This window comes from Homalodisca vitripennis, chromosome 3 (genome assembly GCF_021130785.1).
Source record: "Homalodisca vitripennis isolate AUS2020 chromosome 3, UT_GWSS_2.1, whole genome shotgun sequence".
In the NCBI taxonomy this organism is placed as follows: domain Eukaryota; kingdom Metazoa; phylum Arthropoda; class Insecta; order Hemiptera; family Cicadellidae; genus Homalodisca; species Homalodisca vitripennis.
In genome coordinates, this window is record NC_060209.1 from 182,480,648 (window position 1) to 182,494,551 (window position 13,904).

The 13,904-nt window shown below is 38.3% G+C and overlaps 1 protein-coding gene and 1 non-coding gene across 2 annotated transcripts; one reads left to right on the top strand and one right to left on the bottom strand.

Moving 5' to 3' along the window:
* Positions 1 to 9,876: 9,876 nt before the first annotated feature.
* On the top strand, positions 9,877 to 9,947 carry Trnaa-ggc. The gene has a single exon. It is a non-coding gene; the product is annotated as a tRNA-Ala (tRNA).
* A 1,991-nt stretch (positions 9,948 to 11,938) lies between these two features.
* On the bottom strand, positions 11,939 to 13,023 carry LOC124357828 (tigger transposable element-derived protein 2-like). Its single transcript, XM_046809892.1, has 2 exons — positions 12,434 to 13,023; positions 11,939 to 12,233 (listed from the first exon to the last, which is right to left on the bottom strand). The coding sequence occupies exons 1-2, from the start codon at positions 12,736 to 12,738 to the stop codon at positions 12,026 to 12,028; spliced, it is 513 nt and encodes a 170-aa protein (XP_046665848.1). The 5' UTR covers positions 12,739 to 13,023; the 3' UTR covers positions 11,939 to 12,025.
* Positions 13,024 to 13,904: the final 881 nt, after the last annotated feature.

Below are 13,904 nucleotides of genomic sequence, written 5' to 3' on the forward strand. Positions count from 1 at the left end.
GGAAACACATTATCAAAGTGTATAGTGTGGTCTACAATAAAGTTAAAATAATATTTTGCTGTATCTCCCTTGAGTAGGCCGTGAAACGCAATTACGTGCGAAATTCTTTTAATTTTTACGTGAAAATTGAGACTTCGGGTCCGATAGCAGTCAAACCGTTACTAATAATGTTTACGCATCACGTGTGCAAGTTGGGAGATTTAGTGGTACATATGCTTGTGTCAAATTAGTTGCTAGTAACTTTTAGTTGATAAAACTGTTCTTTACCTGTTAGTTTGTCAATGCTCAAATACGGAGACCAAATAAATAAATAAGATAAATAGCAATTTGAGGCAAAAATTTTGTTTTTGCACCGTGGTTGTCCAATGCTTCTTACAATAGTGTATAGCCGGTCTCAATACAGAGAGTCCTGATAATACTTCAAAATATTTAGAAAATATTTATTATTCGGTGATTAAAGTTGATACCTCTTAGTGGAACAATTTCGTTTGCAATTAGAAATATTTACTGGTCTGTAATTGTGTATTTATTGGTATTAAAAGTTATTATACTTTTGATTGCGTGTTAGTTCTCCAATGGTTTCAATTTTTTTCGTGGTTTATTCTGTCTCATTGAGACCATATATCATACTGAACTCCCTCCAAGAAGTCAGAGACTCCTGAAAATTAAGTACGAAGGTTTGTTGCCCACTTTAGGAGTTATGGAACCAAAGGAAGGAATATTTAGAGAAAAATCTGTTCTAGTGCCCTACGGATTGACTCACGCCGAGCCACCTAACCAAGTATTGGTGATGAATCTGGCAGATAATAAAAGGTGCCTACAAAGAGGCGAAGTGTTAGCGGAGGTATATGAAATCTGTGAACTGCGAGAAGAACCGACCAGCGAAGTCGAGGGAGCAAGACAAGAAAAGAGCGAGCTTGAGGAGGCGAACATAGATATTAATCCGCAATTATCCCCAGAGAAAAGAAAAGCCCTACTTAAACTGCTGACAGAGTTTAGAGACCGCTTTGCCTGGAAGAAATCTCAAATAGGACGAACAAATGTGTGTGAACTGGCCATTCCGCTCACTGACGATACCCCAGTGCATCAACCTCCCTATAGGGTGTCGCATCGTGAGCGAGAGATTATCAGGGAGCAGGTGGATGAAATGCTAACGAAAGGAGTCATCCGGAAAAGTAACAGCGCTTACGCATCCCCAGTTGTACTCGTAAAGAAGAAGAACGACACATGGAGGTTCTGTGTAGATTACCGTAAATTGAACCTATGTATCCAAGATCTAGCGTATCCCTTACCATTAATTGGAGATATATTGACATACTTGAACGGATGTCAATGGTTCTGCACCCTCGACATGAACTCTGGTTATTGGCAAATACCAATTAAGGAGGAGGATAAGCACAAAACTGCTTTTATAACGGCAGACGGCCTTTGGGAGTGGGAATGTACCCCCCTTTGGACTCAAGACTAGCCCAGCAGTGTTCCAGAGATGTATGGACCAGGTACTAGCAGGGTTGAAATGGGGGAGCTGTCTGGTTTACCTCGATGACGTATTGGTCATGGCACCAGCATATGATGACATGCTGAGCAGATTAAGGCAGGTCTTGGAAAGGCTTAGATCAGCCTCTATGACTCTTAATCCAACCAAATGTTCGTTCGGGTATAGCGAAGTCAAGATCTTAGGACATACGGTAAACGCCCAGGGTATAAGTCCCAACCCTGACAAGATACAAGTAGTAAAAGACTTTGAGGCTCCAAGACGACTAAGAGCTCTGCGATCCTTTATTGGTATGTGTAATTATTACAGATCTTTTGTGCCGAATTTCTCTAAGGTAGTTGGTCCTTTAGTCCATCTTACCAGGAAGGGTGTAAGATTCCATTGGGGTCCTGAACAGGAGGCAGCCTTTGTAGATCTGAAGGAGCGCCTAACATCAGCTCCAATTCTGAGACATTTTGACCCAAAGTTGCCCATTGAGTTTGCACACTGATGCGAGTGACCAAGGAGTAGGCGCAGCCCTTATGCAAAAGGATGGAGAGACAGTGCTTCCAGTAGCGTATGGTTCGCGAAGGTTATCGGACGCCGAGAAGAAATACACTACAACTGAGAAAGAGTGCATCGCTGTGGTCTGGGCGGCGCAACATTTTAGGCAGTTCTTGTGGGGCCGAAAGTTTACTATAGTGGTGGACCACCACGCGCTATGTTGGTTAGACAAGAACAGAGACCTATCGGGCAGACTGGGCCGTTGGGCTCTCAAACTTATGGAATTTGACTACAAGATTAAACACAAGCAAGGGAGATTGCACGTGGTACCAGACTGTCTATCAAGGAATCACGGAGGGGTAGACGATCCGGAGGATCAGGACAAGACCAATGATATCCCAATGTTAGCAATTAACCTGAAAGATCTCACCAGTCTACAGAGAGAAGATCCCGATTGCAAGAGGATAATAGAAGCAGTTCAAGACCCCGACGGAGCAGCTAGCGCAGATCGACGGTTGGCTAAGAGCTTTATGGTTGAAGACGGGTTACTATATAAGAAGAATGTCGCACATGTAGGTCACAAGAAGTTACTAGTGATCCCAAAAAGTATCAGAGATGAGGTGTTATTTGAATGTCATGACAGTCCGTTATCTGGCGGCCATCTGGGGTTCAGTAAAACATTCTTCAAGATAAAAAGCAGATACTACTGGCCAAATATGGTTAAGGAAGTTGAACGATACGTAAAAACGTGCCCGGACTGCCAGAGTCGCAAGACACCCAAACGAGCAGCCGCAGGGCTCTTACAACCTATTCCCGTGGGACAGCCATTAGATACCATAGGAGTGGACTTCTTGGGACCGTTTCCGAGGTCAGCGAAAGGGAATGTGTATATAATCGTAGCAGTAGACTACGCCACAAAGTGGGCAGAGGCCGAGGCAACGAGAACCACGACTGCTGAAACAACAGCGAGGTTCCTAGTAAACAGGATAATCTGTAAGTTCGGATGCCCAAAGAAGATATTGTCAGATAGAGGGACGAATTTCACATCCTCCTTGGTGAAAGAATTGTTAAAAGGATTGGGAATACGACCAGTATTTACAACTGCCTACCACCCCATGTGTAATGGACTGACAGAACATTTTAACGGTACTTTGGCCCAAATGCTGTCGAATTATGTCAGCACTAACCAGAGAGACTGGGATTTGTATGTAAGCCTTACTTGCTTTAGCTATAACACATCTGTACAAGAGACCACTCGACACACACCCTTTTTCCTTATGTATGGTCGAGAAGCACGACTCCCCATAGACGTGTCCCTACGCCAACATGCGTCAGAGGACCCACAAGTCGAGGAAGTGCTGGAGAGAGTTCAGAAGTGCCGTGAAGACGTACAGAAGATAGTCAGCGGTACACAGAAGAAGCAGAAACAGAGGTTTGATAGGACCCATCGACATGTGGAATTTGAACCAGGGGAACAAGTAATGGTGTGGACTCCCATCCGCAAGAAGGGTAGATCGACTAAGCTGCTACACAGATGGTATGGACCATACCAGGTCGAGGCTAAGCTATCGGACGTGAACTACGTGATACTAGTCACCAAAGGAAAGAAGCCTCCGTTCCAGGACACAATTCACGTTAGTCGGCTGAAGCGGTACTACCCTAGGACACTGTGAGAGGGTTATGGTAAAAAAAAAAAAAAAAAAAAATGGACTAAAAGTAGTTGTAAATAATAATTAGTAAAAGGTAGATTAATAATTATTAATGTAGGACCATGTTCAATTTTTGGACTTTCCAATTTATTGTGAATTGTAGTGAGTGGTAGTAAAACCTTAACATTAGTGCACGAAATGAGGAACTCATGAAGGTGTGCTTCACGACAATAAATAGCCGGTGAATGAACTATGAACGTGCCGTCAGCAAGATCAAAGTTCGAACGGAAGGGGAGAGTGTGAAGACCTTGCTGAGGACAATTAGTTCAGTTAGTGTCGGTGTCGCGTGGACATAAGTGAACTGAAGACAACCTGAGTCCCATAATCGTGGTTCATTATATATATATATATATATATATATATATATATATACGTTTATTCTCAGAACTGATTTAATAATTTTCAAATAATTGCTATTTATCGTACAGTGTTTAACATTTTATTTCTTGTTTAATTGTGTTACTTGTGTGTGTACCTAAGTCCTGACAGAGACAGGAACGAGGTGAGCGGCTATGGAATACCAGATAGCGGTGATGTATCTAGTTACGTGTATGTGTATTTTGTTTGCAGTCGCAGTTACCGGGATGCACAGCGACACCCGGGTGCCGATATCTGTAACTACAGGGGTGTACTGGAAAGAGATACCCGAGATGGTGATGTACGAGTCATCAGTTCCTCTAGTGTATCAAAGTGTGTTGCCAGAGGTCGATATGGCTCATTTGTCACTGCCACAGAATAATGGTTTTTGTAACAGAGTATTAAATGATCCCCAATGTATGTTGTTCGCATGGATTCTTCAGGCCGATAAAAGAATAGGACAGCAAGTGAAATGGCTGAACTCGAGCCTCAGTGGGAAATCCGATGTATATGTAAAGTCTAATAGTATGTCTGCTAGAGTCCAGAGGAGTTTAAGTGTGATAGGAGATTTCGCCCATTGGTGCTGTGGAGTAACGACTAAACGACAGTTAAAACCTTTATTCACTAATCAATATTAAATGTCAAAATTTGAAAATAGCTTAAGTGAGCAAGTAACTGAAGCCTTTTCAGAAATAGAGAATGTCAATTTAGGTATGAAGAATTACAGTGCAGAAGTAGAGAGGACCTTCGCACGTGTCGTGGATGTTGGCGTTAACATAACCAAGTTAATCGATCTATTTCAGAAGCAGGAATTCACAAACGAACAGAGAAATGATCACAAGAGTTTTAGTTTGTTACAGGTGAGCGCGCACCATACAGTACGTCAGTTACAATTGTTACAACTTGTTACACGCCTAGAGATATTGAGTCAATGTCGAGAGGGGAAGATCCCGAATTCTATAATAACTGTAGATATAATAACTGCTAAGAGAGGATTTAACAAAATTAACAGTTGCATTAAAAGCGGACAGCTATGACCTAGCGATACCAGTGGAGGAAGTGTCTAAATACCTTAAGTTAGAAATAGCTGATTGTGTAATTTCTGGTAACTCAATCTTAATAAATTTGCAGATTCCAATCAAGAAACTTACGTCCCAATGGAGATTGTATACCCCTTTAATAATACCTTTTGCGTGGAATAACCAGACTTGTACCATTAAGCAGGAAACGTCATTTGTGGTTAACAGTGAAGACAGTATGGTAGTGATACAGGGAGCAGCCTTGCAGCACTGTCAGCCGAATATTAATCCACTATGCTATGTCCCTAGATACGCCGGTGATGCTGTGTCCGGATCACGTTGCCCTAGAAAAACATTTATGGGTGCGACCATACAAGAGCTGAGCTCACTATGTGTATTTTCATGTGTATCAGGTGACGTGCCACTTATCACCCAGATAGACGACTTCACCTATGTACTAACCCATATTGTTGAGCATTTAGAGTTTGTGTGCAGATACACTTCGAACACTACAGTTAAGATAACAGAGCGTAAGAGCCTGGGTGCACTACACGTGAGAGTGCCGTGTGATTGTAGCTTAGTCGCTGACTCCCACATTTTGGTTTCAGAAAGCTATCCGTGTAGACAGGAAGCGGATAAGTTAGCTGTGGCACACATACTTCCAGCTTCGTGGTCAAAATTAAAAACTTTGAAAATCACCTCTAAAATTAATCATGTTTCCAGCACTTTCGAGACACTAGACGAATGCTTAGACAACGAATGGCCTAGTCAGCTGCCGCACTGGAATTTATCTTTTTCAGAACATAGAAAGTTAGAGAGCCCGACGCTTAAGGTTTTGTCAGTGGAGAGGGACATGTATACATCACTGTCAGCCGTGCTGCACTCCATTTATTTTTGTTTACTAACCATAATTGTTGTGAGAAATCCCCATCTAGTAGGCTTAGGTATAGGAGCATTTGTGAGAGCAGAAAATGAAATATTCTCCCCGAATCAGGAACAATTTATTGTGGATTTATTTTGTGGCATTATAATAATATTGGTTCTGATTGGTTGTCGGTACGTCGTGGGATTATGGGTAAACTGGAGATCCAAGGTATCGAGACGAAAAGGCGACGACATAGCGATGACCGCCAAACGTGACGTCAGAGACGATGGCTTGCCAAAGAACTTACCTATCACGGAGGTCGATGGGAAGGAGCTGAGAATCACTCTTGAATGGTGGGACCAAGTTCGTGATCAGGTATAAAGGATACCAGGTAATCGTTGTAACCATAGGTAAACTTCGAGGTAAACTGTATAACTGTGAACGTGTATGATTAATAAAATGTATAAAATATATTATTTCAGGAGATTATTGTTATCATGAATTCGTAAACATGTAAGTCCAGTGTGTGAATGAAAATGTGGGGAGTGTGAAAGTTTGAATGAAAAAAAAAACCGAGTGGCCACTCAGAGTGAATGTGAGTGAATATGAGTATTAGCTAATATAAGAGTTTATATTTCAAAACTGTTTATTATGATTGACTAGGTGAAATACATGTTCTGTTTTCAGCGGTACGTATACATACGCCAATATCAGCATGGAATGGTTAGAAGTTGATTTTGACTAATAATAATTAAATTGTAAACTCATAATTATTCTGTAAATACAGGGGACCCTTGAAATAGTTTTAGAATTCCTAGATTTGGTTAAGACTTAATGTTTAAGAGGATTGGTACGTCGCAATGACATAATAATTTGTTAGTAAAATATAATTGCCTATTGTATTATAACACTGATGTAAAACAGTTAATAATAATTTATGTTGTTCTTCCAGTTGTCATTAACGTAATTATGAATTAATCGTTGACAAGTTAGTTTCTAAGATTGTAACACTGTATACGAAACCAAATGTTGTATATGGTTATGCTAACCAATGTTAAGAAATAAGTATTTGTTTTTGTAATTTGTTTGTAAATTGGGGAATAAAAATAATCAAGTATTAGCTTGTCAATGCATACAAAGTAACTTATAAGTCGTTCGGGTATAGTTAGCTATTAAAATATTCTTGTGTGGTATTGAGGTAGTTATGTTAAAAGATAGTTAGATGTATGTAAAGAGTAAAATTTAAGAGGTAAGAGCTTTGCTGAAAAACGAAGTCATTTCATGCTAAGTCTTAGAGCACCGGTGGGAAGTCCAGTAGCTCAGAGCCAGGCCGGTGACCCGAGAGGTCAGGTGACCAGAGAGGCCGGACGGCTACTGCTGACCACAGCTACTTTTGTCACGTAGACACTGCCGCTGTGCACAACTTCAGTTACAAAACTTTGTACCACCTCTTGCACTGTAAAATATCTGTATCCTGTAGTACATGGTTACGCTTATAATGTCCTGCTATAGTTTGTTTCACTTGTCTATGTTAATGAGTAGGAAGATGTCAAATATCTAGAATAGCCTTGTCGTGGAATTATAATTACAATTATTTAGTTTGGGTCCCTATAATAATATCCACTTTGTAAGGTTATTATCTATAAAAAAAAAGTGTTTTTGCAATAGTAAGTTATAGCATGGGTAGATAATAAGGATTAATGTACTAGTTAGTAATTTGGTAAATAGTTCTGATAATAATATTGTCATGTTTGAATTGGAATATCGTCATTGTACTAGATCATAAGAAAGGGCAATATAGAGGATTAATATATTTTGTTTTGTATGACTCGCACAGAACAGCTGAATGGTTCCGGAATGTGTCATGAACTCATCTATTCATATACAATTATAATTTCTCGCTTCAAGTAGTTATAAAGACATGTAAAGTTGATTAATGTATTTTAATATAAAATGTCGAATATACCTACACGTAAGGATATATGTATAATATAAGGGAATGGACACCACCGCGGGTATTTAAGAGTAAGTTTATATGAACTAATGTTTCTGTCAAATAAATGCGATTACACCAATAGCAAACATTGCTAACTAGAGTAGGTAGATAGGCTCTCGTAGGACAACATGTTTTGTAGAAGGCAAACCTTTGTGAGGAACGATCCATTGCCTGTTGCTGGAATAACATTAAAATTAATAAACTTTCCCTGGAAATGTATTAGTGAAGCGGTACCGATGGGAGCGAACGACTGAGGCTCGTGATCGGGCCGTCCCAACGCCAGAGACTTTATGTGTGATCGAGCCGTCCCAACGCCAGAGACTTTATGTGCCAGTGTAAATGACTGTCCCTGAGAAGTGGCTGCCGCAGTGTCGTTATTCCCCATGTGTTTCCTCCACATCTAAAGACAAATATTGACTGTTGGAGAACCCCGACCGCTAGCCACACTGTTAGCGATACGCGGCGAAACGTGAGGGTAGACGCCATGGTGACTTGTGCACGTGACCCAGCCGCCCAGCTGAACACAACCAAGGGACCAGCTGCCAGGGCCTGGAAGAATGAAGAAGACGAATTCCTAGAGGGTATCCACCCCAACAACCACCCTTAATTTGGCTGGGGGTGTGTGACGTCGGGGCCCATGTTCCCGCCGTCTGGAAGTACTGGAGGGGGAGGTCAGCAAGGTGAGCGCCCGAGGCGGTGTGTACGTGAGAGGACTCCGGCGCGAGCGATAATACGAGAACTGTTGGTTCATCCAGAGATCCAGTGAAGGAGGTTTGTTTGAGACTTGTTCAACTTCACCTGACAGTCTCGTGCCGGAGTATCTGTAAACAGAACTGATTGTTCATCCAGATATTGAATGGACTTGGATGTTTTTATAAGTGATATTCAGTTCTGTTTTGCATTTTAAATGTTCAAGTTTCGTGTATACTGAAGAGCAGTGCTATCATAGATATAATGGATAGATATAAGTATTTAAACTTCATAATATTTTAAAAGAATAATATCATAAGTTGTTGAATAATCTAAATTTCATAGAGTCCCTCTCTAAAAGTAAAGGAAATATCTCAGGATTTAGAAATAAAGTTGTTGAATTAGATTAGGAAAGTGTCAATATTTTGACGTTGTTTTTTACTTAAGGAAATACAAAACATTTCAAAAAAATCTTTTTCGAAGGGTAATATTGAATTCACAAAACATAAATGGCTAGTTTTTTGCTATAAGGAATCATTTTGGGATTTGTGAGGGATGAAACTAATAATTGCAGAATTGATCGCATTTGAACCAAATCTTTAGAAATGTGCTTTTAAAAAAGCAAGAAAGGTTACTTCTGTGAAAGATATATAATATCTACATTTACTATTTACACATTTAAATAAACACAATTACAGGTTTGTACAAGTGTACACAGCGGTTTAAACACACAAACACTAGTTTCTGATGTGTAGCTAGCAGAAGTTTGAGTTACACATAGAGTTATTTACTAAACCCACGGGTTTTTCTGTATGTAATCAAATAAGATTTTTCCTCATTTAATGCACTTCTTTCCAACCCGTTGCTGAATTTATATATTTTATAATAAATTTTGTACGATACAATTTAAACTATTATTAAAATACAAATATAATTTTAATATTTATATATATATATATAAATATTAAAATAATATTTTTATATTTATATATATATATATATATATATATATATATATATAAATATTAAAATAATATTTTTATATTTATATTCGAGTCCCGGCGGAGCAAGTACTTTTTGCGATTCAATGTTTAACGAAATTTAATCAGACTATTGCCACTTATACAAATTTAATAAATTTAAAATTTAAAAATTTAAAGTCATTTGACAGGTATTTGGTCTTCCGATCATATGTTTGTTTGGTTAAACGCATATGTGACAGATACGGCCAAATACAATATAAATGAATCGTAAAAAGTGAGGGCTCTGTGGTGTAATGGTAGCACATTCACCTGGCAAGTGAGAGATCCGGGTTCGAGTCCCGGCGGAGCAAGTACTTTTTGCGATTCAATGTTTAATGAAATTATATATATATATATTTATATCCAGTACTGGTATTGTACTATTTTTATTGCTTATTTTTCCATCAGTCTAAACCTAAACTTAAACAAGATATTTAAAGTTACATGCCACTAAAGCTTATTTCAAGTCCTCAAATTGCTTTCATGTCCTGTTTGTGTTCCTGAGAGCATCTTGACCTCAGTAGCCCACATTACAATTAAAAGCACAATAGGGGTAGGAAAACATTTAACATTTTGTGTGGGATTTCTTACAGAAGAATTGTCCCTTTTTTATAAGAAAACAAACAATAGTAACATTTACATTAAAATGTTGGAGTATTTTACTCCTAAGCAACTAGAAGTTGCAGCCAATTGTGAAATCTCAACAATTTTTACTCTCCCCTTCCCGCTATTAGAGTGATTTCGTTCGGGTTTCTTTGGATAAAGCATTTCCAAAAACGATTGGCCGTTATGTAGAAACCCCAAACCCATGTTATATGTTTTTTAAGGTAAACACAATATGATAACTAAAACCAAATCAGGGCCGAGTATACTGAAATTGATGAGCAAATGTTACTTTATGTTTGAGTTGAAATGGAATGTAGATTTGATAAGCATGTGGAAATTACACACACCACCAAATGTGTTAAAAGTCTTGTCACCAAATTTTAAAATTTGCCTATATTTTTATACAATAAGTGTAAAAATTAAGGTTTAATATGTGTGTTTAAAGTGGTAAAGCTTTTTATTAACACCCTATCCTTTGTTATATATATTGACCAAGAAATCACTTCGTTATTGTTTCGAAAACCAGTTCTACTAGCTAGAATTTGGCACATGGCTATAGCTTGTATTACAAACGGCTAACTGACACAACAAATATGACTGCAATTTAAAAATGATCTAATCTTGACCCATACCTAAAAAGAGAGCGTAATAATATATTCGCTTTTAGGTATAATTGTATACATTTTAAAATATATTTCATGAAAACTTCCAAATTAAAAATGTTTTAATTAATAAAGTACAGAAGACACAAACTTAGCTGAGTATTTCTGTAAGTCGATGTCTAGAGGGGTGGTTAATGTCACTTTGAAAACATTTAAATGAACTTTCTTTCATTCATTGTTCTCTCACTCAGATAATGAAATTTTTGTTATCTCTTCATTAACATTAAGTAGCATTATTTCAACGTTATGAATTTAATTATCTCGCTTGCCGTCTTTTTAGTTTTCTTTTACAAATTAACATTTATTGAAGCTGAATTTATTACCTGTATTAAATTATCGTTAACATTTTTATTTTCTTGATAGACGGAAATATTTTATTCCTCCAGACGCAAAGTATTTAGTGTTAAAAAAATCACCCAAACAAACTATTTAAGACACGTACTTACTACTATCCGACCATATATAATGTTTTTTTTTCTAAATTTACAAAATGCAATTCCATCCTCCTAATAAATGAAGTGGTTGAACTTTATTATTATGTGATTATTCTCCGAACTATAATTTCTGTTATAGTTAAAAGTAAATAATAAAATTTCGTTGTATGAATTTTAAATTGAAACAAACCTGGGGCATCTGTGGTTAACAGTATAATTCATTACATTTATATAAATATCCCATCGATATTTGTGAGTAAAGAATTATCGCTGTATGTCACCAAGTACAGTAGAACCTCGGTTAACCGAGGTAATTGGGACCGAGGGTACCTCGGATACGGCGAACCTCGGATAACACGGAACGTAACCTAAAAATCGTTACCGGGGCTAAAAATAGCTCAAGATATACTAAAACATGAACAAAAGTTATTAACTGAACTGTTGTTTAGTTTATTAGTACAAGAAATGTTATTAGTACGCAATAAAACGTGAGAGGAAACGGTAAACACTCACAATACTAAACACTGTTTTAATATAACACTCAATTTATTGCACAACTGAATACGTATGATATAGGCTACACAATGTACAGAAGTTTAGTTACAGTACAGTATTCCTGTTTACAAAATTAAATCAAAGAAATGAAAATTAATTTACTGTACATTGTACAAAAATAAACAAAGTAAGCTAATCTTTTTTCCCAAAGAAATCAGTTATTGTTTTTTGACTTAGATTAGAGGATCTTAGGCTAGCCGCCCTGTTGCGCCAGCGTCGCAGCCAAACTAAATCGTTTGTTGTTGCGGTTTCTTGTTGTTCAATGTATGCCAGTGCTCCCTCGATCGTTCTTAGACCTTCTGTATGTGATATTTTCTCAGTCGCCCCATCAGGTTCATCGCTGTAAAAAAAAAACTTTTGTTTTACGTAACCGTAACGCAATCAAAAGGCAGCAGTTGGAATTGGTATGAAATTAGTTTTGGATTGATGAATGGGCAACATTTAACTAAAGTGTAACAAATATAGTTGTGTTAAAAAATTGATGTTGGATTATGTTTTTATGTTAAAAATTTTGCATAAATAAAAAATCAAAAAACTTACTTGTCATCATCTTCTGGTTGGTTGAGCATCTGGATAATCACGTCATCAGTTAGGGCCTGATCCTCATCTCCATTGATCCATTCACTGATGTCCTCTGCACTGATGGGCTCAGCCACTGGAAGGTGGTTACAAAGATTCACAAGCTCTTCATTTTCAGGAGGACATGCTCTTGGCTGGTTTTCAGGAGCAGCTGTCTCTTGGCGGCTTGCCTTTTCAATTCCGAAAAGTTTGCGCCATGACCTTCTTATAGTGTCCTCCCTAACGTTATCCCAAGCTTCTGACACCCAGTAGACAACATCTTTCATTGTGATTAACTTGAGAGCATCAGTGACACCCAGCCCGTCCTCTAGCTTCTCCAGTAGATTTCTAAGCAGCCTCTTTTTGTAGTTTCGCTTAAAAGTTTCTAGAACTCCCTGGTCTAGAGGCTGGATGAGGGCAGTAACGTTTGGAGGCAAAAATAAGGCTCTAATGCCATCGCTGACTAGCTCATCAGCATCTGGATGGGACGAAGCGTTGTCAAGAATAAGAAGGGCCTTGCGAGGGAGTTTTTTGTTCTCCAAGAAAGCTTCAACGACTGGAACGAATTCCTCAAAAAAAAACCATTGTTTGAAAATCCGCGAGTCCATCCATGCGTTTTTCTGGTTTGTGTATGTGCTGGGAAATGTGTCCACATTAGTATTTTTAAAAAGCACGTGGCTTTTTATACTTGCCTATTACAACTTGGTTTGAGTTTCAAACTTCCTGCAGCATTGGCACATCCTAAAAACTGTAACTCGATCTTTAGATTTCTTATACCCAGGAGCTGATGTTTCCTGCTGACTGGCTAAAGTTTTTGAGGGCAACATTCTGAAGTTAAGGCCTGTCTCATCACAGTTGAATATTTGATCGGATGTAAGACCCTCACTCAAAATCAATTTTCTTATTTTTTCTTCAAAAACTGTCACATCAGTTTCATTACCTGAAAGTTTTTCCCCAGATATATTAAGTTGCCGCACTCCATAACGGTTCTTCCATCGCATTAACCACCCGGAACTAGCGGTAAATGTAAAAGGTTCATCGCCATCGCCAAAAGATTTATGGAAATCTAGCGCTTTTGCCTGCAAAATAGGCCCACTTATTGGACTTCCCCTTGCTCTCATTTCCGAAAACCATAAGAATAAAGCCTCGGAAGTTTTTTCATACTCACACTTTTTTAAACGTTTTTCTCTCTGAATTGCAATTGGAATTTAAGCTCTGAGCACCCCATTTTTCTAACTCAGCCCTCTTCCTCCTCCAATCTCCGACGGTAACCTCACCAACACCCAAGTCTTTAGCGACTGTTCTTATTGACTCACCATTGTCCACGACGAATCGCATTTAGTTTAGTCTCTAAGGACACAACGACACGTTTGCGTTTAGCACTCATTTACACCTACTGTAACTGCACTTAAACACACAATAAAAAAACAGTGATAGACACTTGACTTGTAAA

Excerpts from the sequence above, each read along its gene's own strand:
- LOC124357828 (XM_046809892.1), bottom strand. The coding sequence starts at position 12,738 with ATGAAAGATGTTGTCTACTGGGTGTCAGAAGCTTGGGATAACGTTAGG. Across the intron at positions 12,234-12,433 it reads CAACCAGAAGATGATGACAA|CGATGAACCTGATGGGGCGA; the intron begins GTAAGTTTTTTG and ends TTTTTTTTACAG.